At 43.3% G+C, this 25,464-nt stretch overlaps 1 protein-coding gene across 2 annotated transcripts; it reads left to right on the top strand.

Annotated features, from left to right (window-relative positions):
• The first annotated feature begins 12,634 nt into the window (after positions 1 to 12,634).
• LOC123764530 (protein tumorous imaginal discs, mitochondrial) lies at positions 12,635 to 25,107 on the top strand. 2 transcript variants are annotated; one of them, XM_045752507.2, is made up of 9 exons: positions 12,635 to 12,839; positions 15,781 to 15,995; positions 16,768 to 17,010; positions 17,419 to 17,587; positions 17,906 to 18,037; positions 19,902 to 20,095; positions 22,480 to 22,693; positions 23,524 to 23,682; positions 24,400 to 25,107. In XM_045752507.2, exons 1-8 carry the CDS (start codon positions 12,662 to 12,664, stop codon positions 23,679 to 23,681), a joined length of 1,503 nt encoding a protein of 500 aa, XP_045608463.2. In that variant the 5' UTR covers positions 12,635 to 12,661; the 3' UTR covers position 23,682; positions 24,400 to 25,107. The 2 variants fall into 2 exon arrangements, with proteins under 2 accessions (XP_045608463.2, XP_045608455.2); XM_045752499.2 differs by lacking the exon at positions 23,524 to 23,682.
• Positions 25,108 to 25,464: the final 357 nt, after the last annotated feature.

The raw sequence follows: 25,464 nt of genomic DNA on the forward strand, positions 1-25,464 counted from the left end.
AGTCTCATGGTATTGGGGGTGCTATATTAAGCTGGATTAGGGCATGGCTATACCAAAGGAAACAGAGAGTTAGTATAAATGGAATCAAGTCAGAGTGGGAAAATGTTGTAAGTGGAGTGCCTCAAGGCTCTGTCCTGGGACCTCTGTTGTTTATTATATATATAAATGATTTAGATTCAGGTTTGAGTAGCAACATTTGCAAATTTGCCGATGATACGAAAATCGGTAGGGAAATTAATTCGGAGGAGGACTCACTATCACTTCAAGTTGATCTAGATAGGGTTTTGAAATGGTCAAAGGATTGGCAGATGCAGTTTAATGCTGATAAATGTAAAGTTCTGAGGTTAGGTAATGATGATAGAGTTACAAGATACGAGCTAGATGGTGTTGTGATTGCGAAGTCGGATTGCGAAAGGGATCTGGGAGTTATGATTAGTAAGAATTTAAAACAAAAGGATCAATGCATAAATGTTCGTAATAAGGCAAATCGAACACTTGGATTTATTAATCGCAGCGTTAGTAACAAGACACCTGGTGTGGTTCTCAAGCTATATCTTGCTCTAGTTAGGCCCCATTTAGATTATGCAGTTCAGTTTTGGTCGCCATATTATAGAATGGATATAAATTCACTTGAACGTGTCCAGCGTAGGATGACTAAGTTAATTCCCCAAATAAGAAATCTTTCATATGAAGAAAGATTAACAAAGCTTAAGTTGCATTCACTGGAAAGGCGAAGAGTTAGGGGTGACATGATAGAGGTTTACAAGTGGATGAATGGACATAACCGGGGGGATATTAATAGGGTATTAAAAGTATCAACACAGGACAGAACACGAAACAATGGATATAAATTGGATAAGTTTAGATTTAGGAAAGACTTGGGTAAATACTGGTTCAGTAACAGGGTTGTTGATTTGTGGAACCAATTGCCGCGTAACATTGTGGAGGTGGGGTCCCTCGATTGTTTCAAGCACGGGTTGGACAAGTATATGAGTGGGATTGGGTGGTTATAGAATAGGAGCTGCCTCGTATGGGCCAATAGGCCTTCTGCAGTTACCTTTGTTCTTATGTTCTTATGTTCTTAAGAAAATTCACTTTCGCAAACAGAGTGGTAGACGCGGTTGGAACAAGTTAGGGGAGAAGGTGGTGGAGGCCAAGACCGTCAGTAGTTTCAAAGCGTTATATGACAAAGAGTGCTGGGAAGACGGGACACCACGAACGTAGCTCTCATCATGTAACTACACTTAGGTAATTACACACATGTATATACGGAGCTGAGCGGACACAACGCTGGATGCTTGATCCTGTAGTCCCGGGTTCGATTCCCGGCGCTGGCGAGAAACAATGGGCAGAGTTTCTTTCACCCTGTTACCTAAGAGTAAATAGGTACCTGGGAGTTAGTCAGCTGTCACAGGCTGCTTCCTGGGGGGGAATAGTAGTTAGTAACAGTTGATTGACAGTTAAAAGGCGGGCCGAAAAAGCAGAGCTCAACCTCCGCAAGCACAACTAGGTGAATACACACACACACACCCAGGAAGCAGCCCGTAACAGCTGACTAACTCCCTGGTACCTATTTACTGCTCGATAACAGGGGCATAGGGTGAAAGAAACTCTGCCTATTGTTTCTCGCCGGCGCCCGGGATCGAACTTGGGACCACAGGATCACGTGACCAGCGTGCTGTCCGCTCGGCCACCGGCTCCCCACAGGAGTGTGTGTGTGTGTATTCACCTAGTTGTGCTTGCGGGGGTTCAGCTCTGGCTCTTTGGTCCTGCCTCTCAACTGTCAATCAACTGGTGTACAGGTTCCTGAGCCTATTGGGCTCTATCATATCTACATTATAAACTGTGTATGGAGTCAGCCTCCACCACATCACTGCCTAATGCATTCCATTTATTAACTACTCTAACACTGAAAAATTCTTTCTAACGTCTCTGTGGCTCATGTGGGTACTCAGTTTCCACCTGTGTCCCCTTGTTCGTGTCCCACCCGTACTGAAGAGTTTGTCTTTGTCCACTCTGTCAATTCCTCTGAGAATTTTGTAGGTGGTTATCATGTCTCCCCTTACTCTTCTGTTTTCCAGGGATGTGAGGTTCAGCTCCTTTAGCCTTTCCTCGTAGCTCATTCCTCTCAGTTCCGGGACCAGTCTGGTGGCATACCACTGAATCTTCTCTAACTTTGTCTAGTGTTTAACTAGGTATGAACTCCAGGCTGGAGCTGCATACTCCAGGATTGGTCTGGCATAAGTGGTATACAGGGTCCTGAACGATTCCTTACACAAGTTTCTAAAGGCAGTTCTTATGTTGGCCAGTCTAGCATATGCCGCTGATGATATCCTTTTGATGTGGGCCTCTGGGGACAGGTTCGGTGTGATATCAACCCCCAGATCTTTCTCTCTATTTGACTCTTGCAGGATTTCACCTCCCAGATGGTACCTTGTGTTCAGCCTCCTGCTCCCTTCGCCTAATTTCATTACTTTACACTTTCCTGAGTTGAACTTTAGCAGCCATTTTCTAGACCATTCCTCCAGTTTGTCCAGGTCGTTCTGTAGTCTCTGTCTATCTTCATCTGTTTTGATTCTTCTCATAACTTTTGCATCATCAGCAAACATTGAGAGGAAGGAGACTATACCCTCTGGAAGATCGTTTACATGTGTGACCACACATGACTCAGTCGTGTGTGTGTGTGTGTGTGTGTGTGTGTGTGTGTGTGTGTGTGTGTGTGTGTGTGTGTGTGTGTGTGTGTGTACTCTTCTCAAATGTCTGGAAGCCATATTGATCAGGCAGTTTAATATTTCATGTTTTTCACTTATGTGGCTTCTCTGTCCACCTACCCCCCCCCCCTCTCTCTCTCTGTCTCTCTCTCTCTCTCTCTCTAACACCCCCCCCCCCAGGGAGCAGCTGTCTAAGTCATAGGTATCTATTTACTGCCAGGTGAACAGGTACATCAGGTGCAAGAAACTTTGCATATACTTGTTCCTGCCTCGGCCGGGAATCAAACGCGGGTCTATGGACTATGTATCCCGAACACTGTCGGCTCGTCCCCCAGGATACAACCCCACAACAGGCTGACTAACTCCTGTGTACCTAATTACTACTAGGTTAACAGAGGCATGAGGTCACAGGCAACATGCCCAACCGTTTCCGTCCCTCCAGGAGATCGAACCCGGGATACCCGACTGTGAGTGGAGAACGAACCCGACTGGGTTTACTTTCACAGTTTACCAAGGATTTATTGATTTAATATTGTTCGTGCCAGTTTACCCCTGGGCCTTAGGGGTCTCTGGGGCCATAGCCAGGAGCCTCAGTGTCCCAGGGGCCCGGGCTCTGTGGCCCTTCCTGTCAGTAGTGGCGTCTGGACCACCTCCAGGGTCAGTAGTGGCGTCTGGACCACCTCCAGGGTCAGTAGTGGCGTCTGGACCACCACCAGGGTCAGTAGTGGCGTCTGGACCACCTCCAGGGTCAGTAGTGGCGTCTGGACCACCTCCAGTGTCAGTAGTGGCGTCTGGACCACCTCCAGGGTCAGTAGTGGCGTCTGGACCACCTCCAGGGTCAGTAGTGGCGTCTGGACCACCTCCAGGGTCAGTAGTGGCGTCTGGACCACCTCCAGGGTCAGTAGTGGCGTCTGGACCACCACCAGGGTCAGTAGTGGCGTCTGGACCACCTCCAGGGTCAGTAGTGGCGTCTGGACCACCACCAGGGTCAGTAGTGGCGTCTGGACCACCACCAGTGTCAGTAGTGGCGTCTGGACCACCACCAGGGTCAGTAGTGGCGTCTGGACCACCTCCAGGGTCAGTAGTGGCGTCTGGACCACCACCAGGGTCAGTAGTGGCGTCTGGACCACCTCCAGGGTCAGTAGTGGCGTCTGGACCACCACCAGGGTCAGTAGTGGCGTCTGGACCACCACCAGGGTCAGTAGTGGCGTCTGGACCACCTCCAGGGTCAGTAGTGGCGTCTGGACCACCACCAGGGTCAGTAGTGGCGTCTGGACCACCTCCAGGGTCAGTAGTGGCGTCTGGACCACCACCAGGGTCAGTAGTGGCGTCTGGACCACCACCAGGGTCAGTAGTGGCGTCTGGACCACCTCCAGGGTCAGTAGTGGCGTCTGGACCACCACCAGGGTCAGTAGTGGCGTCTGGACCACCACCAGGGTCAGTAGTGGCGTCTGGACCACCTCCAGGGTCTCTAATATGGCCCAGAACCACCACCTCCAGAGCCACTGGACCGCTGATATCAGTATCAGACAATGTGGGGCCAACACGACCTGTTTACCACCCCCTTCAAGGTTGCAGAGTGACTCCATCTGAAGGTTTGTGATTGTTGTCACGTCTGGTCCTTCGAGGCTCCCTCTGTGCTGGACACTCCGCTCTTGGCAAACTTAATGACGTCCACGACTGCTTCACGCACCAAGGGCCCCACCAGCACCAGCACCAGCTTCCTACGGGTCTGTGTCGGCGCATAAGAACAGACCGGTGTCGGGTGCAGACAGCCGGCCACCACAACAATTCCTGCGGCCGACGGCCCCAGACGGGTGACTAGGACCGGCCGACGGCCCCAGACGAGTGACTAGGACCGGCCGACGGCCCCAGACGGGTGACTAGGACCGGCCGACGGCCCCAAACGGGTGACTAGGACCGGCCGACGGCCCCAGACGGGTGACTAGGACCGGCCGACGGCCCCAGACGGGTGACTAGGACCGGCCGACGGCCCCAGACGGGTGACTATGACCGGCCGACGGCCCCAGACGGGTGACTAGGACCGGCCGACGGCCCCAGACGGGTGACTAGGACCGGCCGACGGCCCCAGACGGGTGACTAGGACCGGCCGACGGCCCCAGACGGGTGACTAGGGCCGGCCAACGGACAGTCCCCAGCATGAGGAGCTTGTACACAACACGGAGGAATATGTTTATCCTTTTCCAGAAGCTTGTGGATGTTCGTCGAGGTGAAGAGCCTTCATAAGTATGCATTTATGAGTATTTATGACTCATAAATACTCATACTTTGCCTAAAAGAAACAAGAAACAGTTCCTGGGGCCAGCCAGAGGCTTAGGTCCCGCGCAGAAACCAGACATGTTTACCCATGACACAAAAAGTATAACGAGGCCCTTCAAGGCCGGTGGGTGATCTCGGCCGCCCAGGGTGACGCCTCACACCAGCCACAACATCACTAAACTCATGCATTAACCTCACCCGAACCTAACCTACCCGCGGACCCGCCGATAGAAAACGGGACATCACGTCAATTTTGTGAGCTGTTGTGATTTTTGTTGTTGTTAGCCTAATATCAAGTACCCCCCCCCTACAGTTGACTAGCTACCAGGTACCTATTTACTACGAGGTGAACAGAGGCATTAGGTGGAAGAAAAGGAGCTGGGATACAAGGATAAGGAGCTGGGATATGAGAACAAGGAGCTGGGATATGAGAACAAGGAGCTGGGATATGAGAACAAGGAGCTGGGATATGAGAACAAGGAGCTGGGATATGAGAACAAGGAACTGGGATATGAGAACAAGGAGCTGGGATATGAGAACAAGGAACTGGGATATGAGAACAAGGAGCTGGGATATGAGGACAAGGAGCTGGGATATGAGGACAAGGAGCTGGGATATGAGGACAAGGAGCTGGGGTATGAGGACAAGGAGCTGGGATATGAGGACAAGGAACTGGGATATGAGGACAAGGAGCTGGGATATGAGGACAAGGAGCTGGGGTATGAGGACAAGGAACTGGGATATGAGGACAAGGAGCTGGGATATGAGGACAAGGAACTGGGATATGAGAACAAGGAGCTGGGATATGAGAACAAGGCGCTGGGATATGAGAACAAGGAGCTGGGATATGAGAACAAGGAGCTGGGATATGAGAACAAGGAGCTGGGATATGAGAACAAGGAGCTGGGATATGAGAACAAGGAGCTGGGATATGAGAACAAGGAGCTGGGATATGAGAACAAGGAGCTGAGATATGAGAACAAGGAACTGGGATATGAGAACAAGGAGCTGGGATATAAGGACAAGGAGCTGGGATATGAGGACAAGGAACTAGGATATGAGAACAAGGAGCTGGGATATGAGGACAAAGAGCTGGGATATGAGGACAAGGAGCTGGGATATGAGGACAAGGAGCTGGGATATGATAACAAGGAGCTGGGATATGATAACAAGGAGCTGGGATATGAGAACAAGGAGCTGGGATATGAGGACAAGGAACTGGGATATGAGGACAAGGAGCTGGGATATGAGAACAAGGAGCTGGGATATGAGAACAAGGAGCTGGGATATGAGAACAAGGAGCTGGGATATGAGAACAAGGAGCTGAGATATGAGAACAAGGAACTGGGATATGAGAACAAGGAGCTGGGATATAAGGACAAGGAGCTGGGATATGAGGACAAGGAACTAGGATATGAGAACAAGGAGCTGGGATATGAGGACAAGGAACTGGGATATGAGAACAAGGAGCTGGGATATGAGGACAAGGAACTGGGATATGAGAACAAGGAGCTGGGATATGAGAACAAGGAGCTGGGATATGAGAACAAGGAGCTGGGATATGAGGACAAGGAACTGGGATATGAGGATAAGGAACTGGGATATGAGAACAAGGAGCTGGGATATGAGAACAAGGAGCTGGGATATGAGAACAAGGAGCTGGGATATGAGGACAAGGAGCTGGGATATGAGGACAAGGAACTACGATATGAGGACAAGGAACTGGGATATGAGAACAAGGAGCTGGGATATGAGAACAAGGAGCTGGGATATGAGGACAAGGAGCTGGGATATGAGGACAAGGAGCTGGGATATGAGGACAAGGAGCTAGGATATGAGAACAAGGAGCTGGGATATGAGAACAAGGAACTGGGATATGAGGACAAGGAACTGGGATATGAGAACAAGGAGCTGGGATATGAAAACAAGGAACTGGGATATGAGGACAAGGAACTGGGATATGAGAACAAGGAGCTGGGATATGAGAACAAGGAGCTGGGATATGAGGACAAGGAGCTGGGATATGAGGACAAGGAGCTGGGATATGAGGACAAGGAGCTGGGATATGAGGACAAGGAGCTGGGATATGAGAACAAGGAGCTGGGATATGAGAACAAGGAGCTGGGATATGAGAACAAGGAGCTGAGATACGAGAACAAGGAGCTGGGATATGAGGACAAGGAGCTGGGATATGAGAACAAGGAGCTGGGATATGAGGACAAGGAGCTGGGATATGAGAACAAGGAACTGGGATATGAGGACAAGGAGCTGGGATATGAGAACAAGGAGTTGGGATATGAGGACAAGGAGCTGGGATATGAGAACAAGGAGCTGGGATATGAGGACAAGGAGCTGGGATACGAGGACAAGGAGCTGGGATATGAGAACAAGGAGCTGGGATATGAGGACAAGAAGCTGAGATACGAGAACAAGGACCTGGGATATGAGGACAAGGAGCTGGGATATGAGAACAAGGAGCTGGGATATGAGGGCAAGGAGCTGGGATATGAGGACAAGGAGCTGGGATATGAGAACAAGGAGCTGGGATATGAGGACAAGGAGCTGGGATATGAGAACAAGGAGCTGGGATATGAGAACAAGGAGCTGGGATATGAGGACAAGGAGCTGGGATATGAGAACAAGGAGGTGGGATATGAGGACAAGGAGGTGGGATATGAGAACAAGGAGGTGGGATATGAGGACAAGGAGCTGGGATACGAGGACAAGGAGCTGGGATACGAGAACAAGGAACTGGGATATGAGGACAAGGAGCTGGGATATGAGGACAAGGAGCTGGGATATGAGAACAAGGAGTTGGGATATGAGGACAAGGAGCTGGGATATGAGGACAAGGAGCTGGGATATGAGGACAAGGAGCTGGGATATGAGGACAAGGAGCTGGGATATGAGAACAAGGAGCTGGGATATGAGGACAAGGAGCTGGGATATGAAAACAAGGAGTTGGGATATGAGGACAAGGAGCTGGGATATGAGGACAAGGAGCTGGGATATGAGGACAAGGAGCTGGGATATGAGGACAAGGAGCTGGAGTATGAGGACAAGGAGCTGGGATACGAGAATAAGGAGCTGGGATATGAGGACTTGGAGCTGGGATATGAGAACAAGGAGCAGAGATTCTACAGGGTGAATAGAAGGTGCCCAACCACTTGTACCGTCGGGAATCGAACTCCGACCTGCAAAAAAAATCGAGCCCGTCGCTTTACCGACCAGCCCAAGTGGCTGGAGAATTGGGTGTGCCGATAAGAGGTATTCGATCCGGATGAAATATCACCCCCACTCTCTCTCGTACAGTCGCTATAAGACGGTTGATGCGATATTGTTCTGTACCTATTTACTGCTAGGTGAACAGGAGCATCAAGGTGAAAAAATCCTGTATAGTCTCCTGCAGTTCCCTATGTTGTTATCAGCTTGCAGTTATGTCACAACCCAAGGTCGTTGTTGTTATAAATAACTTGGTAGCGCTTGATCGGTGCTCAAAAACTCAAATGTAAACAAAGCCGCCATGACTGAGGAAAGACGTGCGAGTTGCGCAGATACTTGTGTTAATTAGATTAGATTCGATTAGATTTTTGATTCAGGTAAATGTGCATACATTGAAGATGAGTTACAAATATAATGTTGGATTTATAGATAGAGGTAGTACATACAATACCTAAAGCCACTAGTACGCATAATGTTTCGGGCAACGCGCATAGTAAGCATAGTACGCATATTACGCATAGTACGCATAGTACATGTATAGTATGCATAGTACACGTATATTATGCATAGTACGTGCATAGTACGCATAGTACACATAGTACATGTATAGTACGCATAGTACACATAGTACACGTATAGTATGCATAGTACGTGCATAGTACGTGCATAGTACGCGCATTGTATGCGCATAGCACGTGCACAGTACGCACATAGTACGCATAGCATTATCCATCAAGCATAAATGCTTGATGGATCCTATTGGAGGAGAAAACATTAGGCCAGTACGACTATCAACCACTTGGAAGGATCTGCGGATAAGAGGACTGAATAGCCTCCATCCACCTGAACGGGTTCGTGTAAATGTGTAAAAGGAAAAAAATATATATGTTTATCACTGAGAATGTTGGGTGATATGTTTATTGTTTGTGATGTGTGTCTATATGACGGAACACGTCGTACTGAACGGGGGTGAGGATAGCCTCAGGTACCTCATCCCATTGTGTGTATTTTACCTCAATAACCGTATTGGAATTTCAATTTCAGGAGCGACGCTGGGATAATTGACTAGTCCACATGTCCGTAACACAGCATGCTAGCGGATGTACGGGCTTCGCAAGCCTCCAAAACACAAACAAGTCCTTGATGTTTATGAGGATACAGGCACCCTAGAATGCGTTAATGAATATCATAAAAAATGGCAAAAGAAAGTGTATAGAGGCGTCCCACACGGGATATCCCGTGTTGTTGGGAGAGGTAATATGGGATATCCCTACACCCCCCCATACTCTAGCACACCGTTTTGAGCCTTGTGGCATCTATGTGTGTATACTTACAGCTCTACGAGCAATGTCGTAGAGTGTAGACCACTCGGCCACGGAACCGGCAGTTTCTGTTACTAGCTGGAACCACTAGAGACCCTTGTAATCAGGTAAATTCAGGGCAAATGGGTGTCTGGTGCCCCCCAGACAGGGTGGTGGACGTCCCCAAGGTTGACCACCAGCATCAAAACATTTAAGTTGACTATAACCTTGAAGTTTCTATTTTAAGCAGCATTTGACCGTTTTATTTATTTATTTATATATTTATATACAAGAAGGTACATTGGCTTTGTGAGTATACATAGCACAGTATTTACAGTCTTGTAAAGCCACTAGTACGCGCAGCGTTCCGGGCAGGTCCTTAATCTAACAGATGATTTTAAGTAGGTAAATTCTAGCAGAATTAATAAAATGATAACAAATATATTGCAAGAAAAAAATGAGATGAGAGAGATTAGTAAGTATATTAAAGCACATTGGTATATTAAAGCTCTGATTGATTACATTGACAACTTGATTGGTAATTTAAACAAGATTAATAGACACCATACAGCAGATTGATAGCACATATAAGAAGACAGCAATGATCACAATGGTAAAGTTGTTCGGATTGGGTACATAAAGATTGGGAGATTGGGTTGCAATAGATACAGTGCAATTTTAAAGCACAAGGTAGAAAATTATGAAGATGAAATTAGGTCCTTTTTAGTATTGTTTTTGAATGACGCAAAAGTTGACAGCTTTTCAATTCACTAGGGAGTGAGTTCCATAGACCAGGTCCCTTTATTTACATAGAGTGTTTACACAGATTAAGTTTGACCCTGGGGATATCAATAAGATATTTATTTCTGGTGTGGTGATAATGGGTCCTATTACATCTGTCCAGGGAGAGTTTCAGAGCATGGTTTGCATTTAAGAACAGGGTTTTGTAAATGTAGTTGACACAAGAGAATGTGTGGAGGGAGTTAATATTTAGCAAGTTTAGGGAGTTAAACAAGGGGGCTGAGTGTTGTCTGAAAGCAGAGTTTGTTATTATTCTGATAGCAGAATTTTGCTGGGTGATGATGGGCTTAAGGTGGTTTGCAGTGGTAGACCCCCATGCACAGATACCATAGTTAAGATAGGGATAGATTAGTGCATAATATAGTGAGAGGAGAGCAGAGTTAGGAACATAATATCTGATTTTGGAGAGTATACCAACTGTTTTAGAGACTTTCTTAGTTATGTGTTGTATGTGGGTGCTGAAGTTGAGTCTCTTGTCTAGGAATAGGCCAAGAAACTTGCCATCATTTTTATTGCTAATGTTAACATTATCTATCTGAAGCTGAATTGCATTTGTTGATTTGCTTCCAAATAAGATGTAGTAGGTCTTTTTTATGTTAAGTGTTAGTTTGTTGGTTGACATCCATAAGTGGACTTTTTTTAGTTCATTATTAACAACATCATTTAGTGTATGTGGGTTGGGGTAGGAGTAGATGAGGGTAGTATCATCAGCAAACAAAATAGGTTTCAGAATGTTAGAGACATTAGGCAGATCTTATTATATATATATATATATATATATATATATATATATATATATATATATATATATATATATATATATATATATATATATATATATATATATATATATATACATATATATATTAGTATATTTTGGTAGCAGTCTTTCCTGTAGACATATATTATTAAATATGACCGAAAAAGTAAGATTAATAATTCTAACACGAATTTTCTCAATATTTCTTATGTTTCTTTTCACTGTTGATGGTAATTGAAAAATCAATTCTCCAAAATTCATTTTCATTTCTAGTCTGACGCGACGCTTGAACGCGTTTCGTAATAACTTATTACATTTTCAAAGACTTTAGTTTACACACACACATCTGTAACCTGTGAACACGCTAATCCGTCATACTTGTACTCACATTTGGATGAGGTGAACAAACTTGTGACAAACACAAGACAGAACACGGAACTATGGGTATTAATTGGATATGAGAGTCAATTAAGTCTCTCATATGAGAAGTCAACACCAGCAATCAACAGCCATTTAATGCACAACTATATTCTACCCACTTCAAGACTCCAAATCAATATAGAAGCATCAAGAGGAAGTATGGGCCAATAGGCCCTCTGCAGTTACTTCCATTCTTATGAAAACTAAGTACTACCTAATTAACTCCCTGTAACCTACCTTACCCCGAAATGTCAACCCATGTCTTCCCTGGAAACACAAACCGTAACTATCTCTATTTTCCGCTCGTTACAACTTGTAATAAAGTTGTTACATCTTGGCTTAACGTGTTTATGACGTATTAGAACGTTGTTACAACTTGTTATATTGGTTGTTATAACTGGTTAGGAGGTGTTAAAACTTGTTCGAACGTTGTAGCAACGTCGTAGTTTCGGTGTGTGTTTGGCGGGTTACTATTTTTTAACAATGCTGTTTGTTGACCAACTTGTATATTGGCTATTTTCTACCATGTTCCCCCCTTTTTTATCTTTTATTTTTTTTCTTTCAACACAATTTATACTTTAAGATCAATTACTATTAAGTTTTAGTATAAGTGTTTTCCCCCCCCTCACTTTGCCCGAAACGCTATGCTTCCTAAATAAAATATTATTATTATTATTATTATTATTATTATTATTATTATTATTATTATTATTATTATTATTATTATTATTATTATTATTATTATTATTATTAATTTAGGGAAATATTATTATTATAAATTTATAAATATTATTATAAATTTAGGGAAAAATATTATCTGTATTTTACACAGTAGTGAACGCGATTCCTTCAGTTTGCAGTAATGTATAAATTATGTATTTAAGTTCAAAGATATATTTATAAACAATATTTAATAAATAATTCTGGGAAACGACAATATTAGCGGAGTTTTGGCTTAATTTAATTGAATATTGCCCTTAGCTAGTGGTACAGTGAACGGCTTCCGATCAGCTGACATTATTATATAAAATATTTATTTCAATTCAATGATATATTTTAAAGTAATTATTATTGTATTAAATGAAGAGAAATGGTAATATTGATGTAATATTCCAAGGCTTTGTGGAGCAGTGAACGCGGCCGCCCAGCTGACCGTCCACAACAACATGGCGGCCGGCGGCGTGGCGGGCTCTCGAAGCTTCCCCTTGGTTAAAACTCTCCATAACTCTGCCAAATCATGCCACCGCCGGCTCCTCGCCGCGAATACCGCGAGCAGCTACATCGCTCGCGATTCCTCGTCCAGGATTGGGCGGCTAAAGTTCCTCTCCGGTGTGTTGAGTGCAGGTAAATACCGCTGGTTCCTCCCGAGGCGTCGAGTGTGTCGTCTGCTGGTCATGTTTCTCTGGTCGTCCTGTAACGACCTGGGTGGTAGTGGTGCCTCAGGGCGGTCGTTAATAGTTGAGAAGGTCAGAGTGTTAGACCCAATCACATTCAGGAGGGTTGTTATTAACGTCGTGTGAATTTGTGGTCTTCAGAGGTAGTCTTGGCCCGGCAAACTTCAGACCTTAAAGCTGTTACAAACAAACCCTAATATAAACTATTGCCTTCAGACGGCCTTGATTACGTCTTTCTTTTCTATTTTAATGCCGTCCATTGAGGCAGAACGAATTGCTTCGTATCAAGACACGTAAAGCTCAAATTTTCAAAATCAAATGTTAATTCAAAATATTATGTACACAAAGAACGTAAGAGTTATGTACAATTGTAGGTACCGGAGTTACATATACTAATGAAGCCACTGTTACGTAAAATGTTTCCCGCAAAACGTAAAATAATTAGGAAAAATTTAAATACAGTGGGAGGAGGTAAAACACTTAAAGTATTAAGAGAAAGTCAAGGTAAAAATGAAAACAATCAAGGAAAATAATGAATACAATGCGAAGGTGATACTTAAGGGTGACAGGTGCGAGCTAATATAGTATGGAGTCTGTAGTTCTAGCCACAGTATAGTGGTATATTTACATAGATGATTGTACAATTAGACAGTTATTTACAAAACAATTGTTGGATCGTGGTCTGGGGAAAGTATATCTTGAGTTATCTTGAGATGATTTCGGGGCTTTAGTGTCCCCGCGGCCCGGTCCTCGACCAGGCCTCCACCCCCAGGAAGCAGCCCGTGACAGCTGACTAACTCCCAGGTACCTATTTTACTGCTAGGTAACAGGGGCATAGGGTGAAAGAAATTCTGCCCATTATTTCTCGCCGGCGCCTGGGATCGAACCCAGGACCACAGGATCACAAATCCAGCGTGCTGTCCGCTCGGCCGACCGGCTCCCCCCGTATGGCCACATTGGTTCCAAAATCATGGCTCAAATTGCAGTATATAAATAAAAATATTCCTCAATAACCTCCAAAATGTCTAAAAATCAAATAATCTTGAATTAAAAATGGCCTTTACATGCTATGTTCACCATAAAAGATAGTTGATCTACGGGGGGGGGGGGGGGGGTCGGACTAGATTTTAAGTTTGCTTGAAGATTAGAAAATTCCATAATTGGGTATTACATATTTCCCATACACACTGGAAATTAATTAAAATTTACGACCATGTTCTAGATTTTATCTAGTTTGGTTTCCATTTAAGAACATTCCTGCCCGAAACGCTGTACGTACTAGTGGCTTTACAAGAATGTAATTACTATGCTATGTATCCTCACAATCCCAATGTACCTTCTTGTATATATATAAATAAATAAATAAATAAAACATAAGAATCAAGGTAACTGCATAAGGCTTATTGGTCCATACGAGGCAGCTTCTATTCATATCCTCCCAAACTCACTCATATATTCAAGCGTAGTCTAACCTACGCTTGAAACAATCGGTTTTGGTTGCATATTTTGATGTTACAAGAGTGCTAAGGCACGGTGGATCGTCGAGTTTAGTGAACTAGACCACTCTTCCTTTCCAAGAAAGTGGCAAGAAAATGGGTCTACTAAATACCACTAAATCACGATACTAGCACAAAACAAGGTAAATTGGAATTGTTTGTTACAGCACGTAGGATACGAAGGTACGAGCTCGTTGAAGGCTAGTGACAATATATTGGCGATTTCTTCGTAAGTCTGAATTGTGATTTACATACGAAAGTGTGTAAATTTGTGCCAAATAATATAACCACAAAATGAGATTTTGTTTACATTGGATTTTTTGTTTTTTACTATTTAGTGCTAACGTTAATATTTAAAATTAAATGATATAAATTTAGTAAATATTTACCAGAATTTACCTCAATGTCACTATTTTTAGTGGCCTCAACGGGGACAGGAAGCCACCGACTTGGTAAAAGTCCCATTTGTCCTGATGATTTTATCATGCTGGATTTTGAACTGCAGCGATGTTTTGTGGTGTTTTGGCCGTAAGTGTCATTTGACTCGTGGGTACATACTTGCAATTTGACACATTTAGTAGTAATTTACCTTTAATATTTTACAATGGGTCTGCATGTTAGACCTTAAATGTTGTTTTAATTTTGTAATACCATTCTAAGCCTTGTAATGCATCCCATTTTCCAGTCACCATAAAATACGGTGCTATTTATGGTTTTTTTAATACGTCTGTATAGAAATGTGTGTACGCTGTTATACCCCACAAGTTTGGCACTTGCCTTTAATAATTACTGTAATAATCAAGTACAGATGTACAGTACTGTGCAATGTACACATTTGTCAAAATTCAGTGTGCATTCCCAACCATTTTATTTCCATGTGAATAGATAATACTTCAGATTTTAATCCAAATGTCACTGGTGGACTGGGAGTGCTTAATGATTTCTATTTGGCAACCATCTGGCGGATGCAGTCAGATGCAAGATTAGGTAACGTTAATTAATAAATTTATTGATTGTTCTTTATTGACTGACAAGCTTATTGTTGATGATGCATAATTAAAGAGGATCAGGGGCGCCGTGTCAAAGTTACCTTCCAACTCTCATTACACATCAATACTCTTCACTGGGTTGCTTGTCCTTAATTATTTATTTTTTTCTGTATAATCTTCCTGTAATTTGACTATAAAGTCTCATCTGGCATGTACAAATAATGAATAATTAATACCAAACCCCCACACATGTGAAAAGAATGAAAAGGATGACAATTTGGTCATTCCTGGATCTTTATTATGTCATGACACAACTTGGGGTCCAGAACAGACTGAAACGTGATCATTTCTCTTTCTTATTGTGCTTGTTCTCTGCAATATGAGTAATTTTCGTAACCCTTCATAGGCAAGGTATTGAGACCTCTGTGTAGCGTGCAGTATCACACTTCCCAGACATTTCGGCAACGAGATTACTACGAAATTCTTGGAGTGCCACGGAATGCGTCAAATAAGGATATCAAGAAGGCATATTACCAACTAGCCAAGAAGTATCACCCAGATGTTAATAAAGATGACCCCGGCTCTCAGAAAAAGTTCACAGAGGTTTCTGAAGCATACGAGGTGAGAGAATGAATTTTGTTTGTTTTACCGATGTCTTGTTCTATTGTTAGATGGATAGTAATGTCACAGTAAACAGGTATGAACCCCTATTTTTCCCGTCTTGTGTAGGGGGGGATCCTGGGGTTGTGTCCTTGGGGTGGGACAGAAGTAAGTGGTTGGGAACATTTCCTTTCACCTGATGCATCTGTTCATCTAGCAGTAAATATGTACCTAGGAGTTGGACAATTGTTGTAGTTGTATCCTGGGAAAGGTCAGCAATTGACCTAAGGGGGACTTTATAAGACTGTAGGACATAAAATAGCTATTAAATGTTTGTTTCCACGATAATGTGGTTGATGTGCGGGTGGATCACTAATACCCATGTGCTTAAATAGGAGCCGGGGGAAGTGTGAAATTTCAGTTGGGCAGCGGTTTCGTGCCTCTGACATTTTTCCTATTGTGGCTTCCTGAATTGCTCGGTGGTAGAGCTTTTGCCTCACGGCCGTCGGGTCGGCGGTTTGAGTCTCCTCGTGCCCAAGTGAATGAAAAGGAAAGATAAAAATAGTTGTTAAGGCGAGGCTCTAGAACTAACTCTGGCTCACTATAGACACAACTAGGTTCATTATACATTTATTGAATTGATTTTCAAGTGTTGGTGTAGGGAAAACATTGTATTTTGTAAATATAAATACAATAAACATGTGCATCCTGTCTGCTGGTAAATACAGTATACAATTTTTTGTGGTGATTACAAATGTAACCTCCATACTAAGTGCAATGCATCTGTCTGCAGGTCCTGGGTGACGAGGAGAAACGACGCCAGTACGACACAATGGGGCACACGGCAGAGCAGATGGGCAGAGCGGGTATGGGCGGCAGCGCAGGAAATCCATTCCAGTCTGGGTGGAGCTACCAGACTACAATTGATCCCGAGGAACTCTTCAGGAAGATCTTTGGTGATTTCCGCAGGGCTGGAATGGACATCGGAGATCAGGATTTTGCCGAGTCTTCGTATGGCTTTGGTTCTGCACAGGAGGTACAGTATTTTAGGTTTTGTAGCTTTATGGTTCATATGTTACACAGCCTAATTTTTTTTTTTTTTTTTTAACCAATTCACAAGGGCCTCGATGAGGATTCGAACCTAGGTGCTGGATGTTCCCACCATCCATATTATATATTTATATATTTTTTGCGGGGTTTGATTTTTGTTGTTCCTGGGTAGTAAGTGTTGTTTTCTAATTACTTGTGCTCCCAAATTTTAGAAAATGGCTACTATTATTACCCTCAAACTTTTGTTTTGACCTTTGCCTAAGACTGTTCAGGGAAGACGCCTTGATGTTACCTGAAGGCTGTACGCTTGTGAAACAATGCATCACAAGTCTAGATAAGGAGTCTCCAGCCTTCCAAGTACAATGTGTCATTTACATTCATTGTTTCCCGACAGATCACAATGAATTTAACGTTCTCTCAAGCGGCGAGGGGCATCAACAAGGACGTCACTGTCAACACTGTAGACATTTGCCCCAAATGCTCGGGCTCTCGGTGCGAGCCGGGAACGAAGGCTGCACGCTGCCAGTACTGCAATGGAACGGGCATGGAAACCATCTCGACAGGTAAAGGAGGAACGAAGATTATTGCTGTGTGTATATCTTAATGCAATAGAAGAAATTTAGTTTTAACCAAAGCTACGAGAATTCTGATTAAATGGTGTTCATTACCAGTCTTTAACTATCCGTGCTGCTCTTCTTATAACCTGTTTTGTGTATACCTGTATAAATTCTCTAGTATTCCATATAACTTTCCATTAATAAATTGTAGGAAGTTTTCATTTACAAGGTTGACAATTTGTTAATGTATTCTTGGGAATGGGTGGATGAATAGCAACTGTTATCCTCGTATTACAAATTTCAACGCATTTTTTTTTCTGGTAGGTCCCTTCGTGATGCGGCAGACGTGCCGATACTGTCATGGGACGCGCATGCACATTAAATTTCCGTGCACAGAGTGTGAGGGAAAAGGCCAGACCGTACAGCGAAAGACAGTCACAGTCCCAGTTCCTGCAGGTAGGTCGTGGTGATAACAAGTCCATAGCTTTTTGAAAGTCCATGAATAAGGGGATCACACAACAGTGTGAATCACAAGTCGAGCCTGGCCTCGGGCTGGGCTTGGGGACTCCCAGAACCCCATCAACCAGGTGTCCCTAAGTGTAAGTGTGCACCCTTAAGGTGCAGTTATTATTTTCCATGGATTTGTGGGGTTTTGCCGGTATCGTCATACATTGATTTAAACTATTATTGACCAAATTTTACATGAATGATGCTAATATGGATATAATGGCTTTATGTTGATGTAGAGTTTACCCTGACACATGAAACTAATCCTGCTATCGTGTTACAATTACACCACCATGTAAATGCAGTTATCGTTGCGAATATTACTAAGCCAATGTGGTAATCGTCACATGTAATTATAATTACGTGTTTATACTGTATATGTATATATATACACACACACACGTACATATATACATAACACATACGTGTGTGTGTGTGTATACATACAATGTATATATACACAAGGTTCTTGCCCCAAGGTGGAACTACTGACTCCCGCCAGGATACAACCCCACAACAGTTGCCTAACTCCCTGGTACCTATTTACCGCTAGGTGAACAGAGGCATTAGAGTGAAAGGAATTGGGTAATCTGAATGTCATGTGTTAGGAGAATAAATTGAGTTTGGAATGAAATTTGGAGTGCAAAATGTCAATAACCCACAAGATTGCAGAGAGCAACAGCGATACTGTTTTGACATTTTGAGTAAATGGACGATTGTAGACTAGTGAAGAGAGTGGATTGGAGTGAGGGAATTTTCAGGAGAAAGCGCAAAGCCATTGTGACTATATAGCACTTGGAAGGGATCAGGATAAGGATTTGGGATGAGACAAGGGAAAGGAATGGTGTCTAACCACTTGGACGGTTGGGTATTGAACACCGACCTGCATGAAGCGAGACCGTTGCTCTACCGTCCAGCCCAAGTGGTTGGAGTGAATTTGAGTGTGGGAGGAAGGCCGGGATGCTAGGCAGACATAGTGAGCAAGCGTGCTAGAAGGACGGGAACATCCATAGTGGCAAGTGTAGGTGTCCTCCGGGGTGATGCTTCTCCTCGCCTCAAATGTGGGAAAAGCAGATACTGCCTGTATGTAATAATGTTCATTACTTGGGTGCAACGGCAAGTGCAGTCGGGTCACAGCTGAAGGGGCCCATGTTTGAGGCATGCTGCAGGACTGGAGCATTTGGGTAATATTTTTGTTCTGATGCCTCTGTTCATCTACTGTATCAGTAAACGGGTATCTGGGAGTTGGGCAGCTGTTGTGGGGTTGGAGATTGGGGGGAAGGTCAGTAGTTGGCCTATAGTGGGGTCTTGATAGGTATTAACAAGCTTTCTCTCCTCAACTATGTTAAATCATAAGACAAGCCATACAATTACCTTGAGGTGTTTCCGGGGCTTAGCGTCCCCCTCGGCCCGGTCGTTGACCAGGCCGCCTCATTGCTGGACTGGTCAACCAGGCTGTTGATGCGTATAGATGCATCTTTTCCTATTGATGGGCACACTTTAGGGTTTGTGTAATGAATTTTTTCTTCATGCATCAAGAAATTTCAGTTTAACACTTTGGCGTCGTGATGGCGTTTACGCAGTCATTAAAATGATGCACGTAATTCAGGGCATGACGTTAGCACCATCAACAATTCATTTTTGTGATTCTTATTCAGTACTTTATAAACATTGCGAGTGAGTTTAACATTGGGTTGTGTGCTCGCTGGCAATGACTAGCCTACCTTGCTGTGTGATGTGGGTGGCCCGCCAGGCAAACTGTTCAAACATGGTTTAAATGTAAGATTAAACATTTACCATATTTGTTCTTTAGGTGTTGAGGATGGACAGACGTTAAGAATGACAGTAGGAAGGAAGGAAGTGTTTGTACGGATCAGTGTCAGCAAGAGCGACTACTACCGCCGAGAAGGAGCCGACATCCACACGGATACGACAATCTCTCTGGCTCAGGCTGCTCTAGGGGGAGCCACCCGGGTACAGGGCATCTACGAGGACATCACCTTACAGGTATTTTAGACACGTCCAATGGATGTAAACAAGTGTATTTAATGACTACCAATATTTCAGTCCTGCCATTCTCTTATTTTCAAGTATAAAACTGTTGTACAAACTGTTATACACCAGTTCAACAATATACCTGGTATGCGTACACTGATGTATCTGAGAAAATCTTTGGGGTATTCGATCACACCAGTGTCCTGGGTAACTCCAGATGTGTAACTTGTACCATACAATAATGTACCCGGTCCTCGGTGATTAGAGAAAATTCGTATTTGGTATGCCCTCTGATACATGTGGGGCTACACACAAGATCAGCAGCATGCCCTCGGATACAAGTGGGCTACACACAAGATTGGCAGCATGCCCTCTGATACATGTGGGGCTATCATCTTGAGGTTATCTTGAGATGATTTTGGGGCTTAGCATCCCCATGGCCCGGTCTTTGACCAGGTCTCCTTTTTCGTACACACACCCCAGGAAGCAGCCCGTAACAGCTGTCTTAACTCCCAGGTACCTATTTACTACTAGGTGAACAGGGGCATCAGGGTGAAAGAAACATTTTGCCCATTTGTCTCCACCTCCGCCAGGGATCGAACCCGGAACCTCAGGACTATGAATCCCAAGCGCTGTCCACCCAGCTGTCAGGCCCCCTAGCCAAGAGATCTGCAGCACTGTTCACAATAAATGGATTGCGTTGACAAATTAAACAGATTACATTCATATTTTAGATGATCCTTGATTGATGAAGAATTTGTTACCACTGTTCACTAAAATCTGAAGCCAAGACACGAGATCAGAGGATGAGAATGGCTTTGTAAGAAATTAAGAAAATGGGATATGAAGAGTGGGGATCTTTATTTTGAAATTTAATTTTGGGGATATGGCAGCTTTGAAAATAAGATGGAGAATACAGTATATGGAGGGTTGCGTATAGTTGCAGCCAGCATTGTACTTTGTTTTAGCAGCATATGGGGCTGAATGGCGCTATTCAAAATCCATAGTGTACCAGTGCCCGTTTTTAATGTAGAAATTGCAAAAAAAAATTATGGCCTCAGGTCGGGCTTTGGGAAGTAGAACTGCTCCCAGAACCCACTGCAGGTAATCCTTATTATTCCTGAAGAGACTACATTGGCAAACATTTTATTAAATTTAGATACTTTTGTATATGCTGATATAAAAAAGTGTGTTGACATAATTGAAGTTGAAATACTTTACTTTATTCATAAATGTTTTGTACATTTAGTTGCATTAGGTTACACAAATAGCAAAACATGAAATACCTATAATTATTAACTGTAAACTCAATATATAGATTTAGAAGCTACATTTATCAGTGATTTTAAAATCATTACAGTTGTCAAATTCAGAGTAAGAAACTATTTCTGTTAACTATGGCTGTACTAAACAGGTGTACGTCAGTCAGTGGTTACAATAATGGCTGCACTAAACAGGTGTACGTCAGTCAGTGGTTACAATAATGGCTGCACTAAACAGGTGTACGTCAGTCAGTGGTTACAATAATGGCTGTACTAAACAGGTGTACGTCAGTCAGTGGTTACAATAATGGCTGCACTAAACAGGTGTACGTCAGTCAGTGGTTACAATAATGGCTGTACTAAACAGGTGTACGTCAGTCAGTGGTTACAATAATGGCTGCACTAAACAGGTGTACGTCAGTCAGTGGTTACAATAATGGCTGTACTAAACAGGTGTACGTCAGTCAGTGGTTACAATAATGGCTGTACTAAACAGGTGTACGTCAGTCAGTGGTTACAATAATGGCTGCACTAAACAGGTGTACGTCAGTCAGTGGTTACAATAATGGCTGTACTAAACAGGTGTACGTCAGTCAGTGGTTATAATAATGGCTGCACTAAACAGGTGTACGTCAGTCAGTGGTTACAATAATGGCTGTACTAAACAGGTGTACGTCAGTCAGTGGTTACAATAATGGCTGCACTAAACAGGTGTACGTCAGTCAGTGGTTACAATAATGGCTGTACTAAACAGGTGTACGTCAGTCAGTGGTTACAATAATGGCTGCACTAAACAGGTGTACGTCAGTCAGTGGTTACAATAATGGCTGCACTAAATGGGTGTACGTCAATCTAAATCGAACTTTACAGTTTGGTTTAAAGTAAATAGCATTTAACTTAAAATTTGAAAAGTGATATATATTGTGCACAGTTTGTGCACAAGATTCATAATATACAGAGATAGTTGTCTTGTGTATCACACTTGCCAGAACTAAAGGTATTTTCAAGTAAAACTTCGTACATATTCAAGTACACATGTATACAATATTTTCCTCAGATAAAATCTGAGGAGCAGGACAGTGGGATTGAACCATCTTCAGGTCTAGGCATGTAGAAATGTCTTCACTTTTCTAGATACCAAAGGGCACCCAGTCACACACCAGAATTCGTCTAAATGGGAAAGGACTGAAGAGAGTTAGTTCGTACGGCTATGGCGACCACTACGTCCACATCAAGATCAAAGTGCCGACCAAACTGACGCCCGAGCAGACTGCTCTGCTGACGGCACTGGCGGAGTTGGAGACGGACACCCCGGGCACGGTGAGCGGGATCACCTACACCAAAGACGGTAAGCAGTTGAGATCCCTGTTTTAAAAGGCATGACTAGGAGCAAGGGTAGGGAACTGTTAGGAGAAAGTGGCAAGCCATTACCACTTTATAACGCTTGGAAGGGGCGAGGATAAGGATTTGGGATGGGATAAGGAATAAATGTACGTACTCCCAAAGAGGTGGGAGTATTAATGTGTTCCTTGTCTTCCCTCTCCCACACCAATGAAGGAAGAGGGGGAGGTTTAATGTGTGTACCCTCCTCCCACACCAATGAAGGTGTGGGAGGTCTCTCCCATAGCCACATCGGTAGTTGCGAGACTCTGAATGTTGTCTTTTCTGTTACGAGTTCAATGCCATTTGGCACCACAGCATGACATAGCTTCGTGATTTTTTATTTTATTCTCCCAGCTTGGAAACTCTGGCACTTGTTTTAATATCTAATAGACTAAATGCTCTCCTAAAAGAAATGGTTCAGATGAATTTCCACTAGTTATTCTATGCCCTTTATTCCCATATTAAGTCACCTTTACCCTGAAACTGCTCGAGTCACTATCTGCGATTTCCTCCTGTGCTCCAATTGCCATTTATGATATTTTCCCTTTTGAATTTTTACTCTATTTAGTCAAGTGCAGCCTGGTGTAACACTTTTGTAGTACTGCGTAGTACTTTTCTAGTACCTGTGATGTATTTTTCCAGTACATTCGGGGTAGTACTGCTGCACAGTTCATGGGATTAATGTCACTTAAAGAATGAAAGACGTGTATTTCCTGTCCCGTATTCCCATAACGGAGAACCGTAATGTGGATGAAGCCACTATAAGAGGAATAAAAAGATTCCTGTTTCCTACAGGACAGAAGAAGGCCTTTGAAGAAGAGGCATCCCGCACCTCAGGAGACCCTGCCGCTGCACCTCGGCAAGGTTCCCGGTCCCATGCCGCCTCTTCTGGCCTTCGGGGAGACTCGGACGAGGGCCTCTTGACCAAAATTAAACGGGCAATATTTGGGTAGGGTGCGTATAAGGATCATTCATTGTTACATTAAAACATGTAATGAAGTGGATAATGTTAGACCCCCCCCTGTTGCTGGCTCTTAATGTTATGCTGGTGTTAAACATTTCTTTTACTGCATGAATACCCTCAAAATAATTCAATTGGCTTTACATTTGTGGCTTTTGACTTGGTATCTAATATGGGAATACAGGATATGAGCATAAAGAAATGAAAATGTGGGTAGAACTGTCGGGTATCATATAGTGCAGTTGATACGAGCTGCCCTTCTGGCCACTTCAAGGGAAATGATTGCTAGCTCTATTATCGTCTGAGCAGCAGCCTCTTTAACTGTAACATTTTGTTGCAAGAAACGAAAGCCTTTCAAGAGTTCCGAAACATTTGTCAGTGTAGAATACACAGAGAAATCACATTATCATGATATATCAATGAGAAAATCCACTGGATTTTAGATGTTTACGTCTGGGAATACATAAGTTGGAATCCTCATCACGGCTCCTGTGGATTTTCTTAGTGTAGCATGTACATTGGTAAGATTGTGTAGGACTTATCTAAGGTCATGGTGCATGCTTCCTCACATTGTTAGTGATGTCTTAATGATGGTCATTCCTCATGCTCTTAAGATCTGTTTATTTGGTGGAACAAGTTTTGTTAATGCTGCACTTTGTCTTTGATAACATTGCTGGTTCTCCTAACAAGGTGTTAATATCTTACTATAGGTAAGAGAGTGGCACTGGAGCAGAATGAGATGCTGAAGCAGATTCAAACAATACTGAGCCGGAACATCGAGGGCATAATTGCTCGTAAAGTTGCAGACGATGTTGAGGATGCTGCGCAGGACACGAAGCGAACCGAGGCAACAGATGAAGATAAACAGGGAAATAGAGTATGAGAGCGAAGATACAGGAGGGTGGAGTTGAAGATTATGGCCAGGCACAAACCATAGCAACCCCACAATAGTTTTTTGTTGGGCATTACTAAAATTACAAGGAAATCATAAGTGTAGCTTTTGTTCATATACAAGACCAGTTTTGTCATTTTTCATCTTCACGCCATGGAAATTGTACGTTCTGTTGCAATGTAGTGTTCCTTGTTCCCATATTTCATATTTACCAGATGTTTGTGATGTTCATATTCAATAAGGACAGACAGCCTATGCTTTCAGTCCCATGCCAAGCCTTTATTGTGATTACTCGAGCTATACCAATAGTCTATCCCGGATCGTAGAAAATACTCAACTAAAAATTCATGTAGCACACGAGGTGTTCGATTCCATGTGTACAACGGTTACTATGTTGGACCAACACAAATGTATAAGAGTAAGTACTTCTACAGACCACACAAGTGTATGGCGACGGTGAAGTCAGGTGCCAAGTACTGTAAATGTTAGTTTGTTATTAGTTATAATAAAGCTGAATTAAACCAGAGTTGTGAGCTTGCTTTTAACTCATGAAGGGAATTATTACTGCATGCATCTAAAGATGTTATCAGCGACACTTGCTGCAGTCAAGGAATTAATAATATGACCGAGCCAAGCAGCAGTGTTCATAGTACTGGATCTGTGAGGTGGTCTACAGCCATCAATGTTCCACTTCAAGATGTGCAGTGTCAATTTGTGTGTAGATGCAAGTTCATTGAAGCACTATGAAAAGTTATATACAAAAATGTTTTAACAAGAAGTTTGTACAAAATAGCAGGACTGGGTAAGGCAGCGCATTGAAGTTTAGAGATGCAGCTTACTGCAGCACTTTACAATCACAGCAGGTAATAAGCTGGTAACTAAA

The sequence above is a fragment of the Procambarus clarkii genome, chromosome 5 (assembly GCF_040958095.1).
Source record: "Procambarus clarkii isolate CNS0578487 chromosome 5, FALCON_Pclarkii_2.0, whole genome shotgun sequence".
Lineage (NCBI taxonomy): Eukaryota > Metazoa > Arthropoda > Malacostraca > Decapoda > Cambaridae > Procambarus > Procambarus clarkii.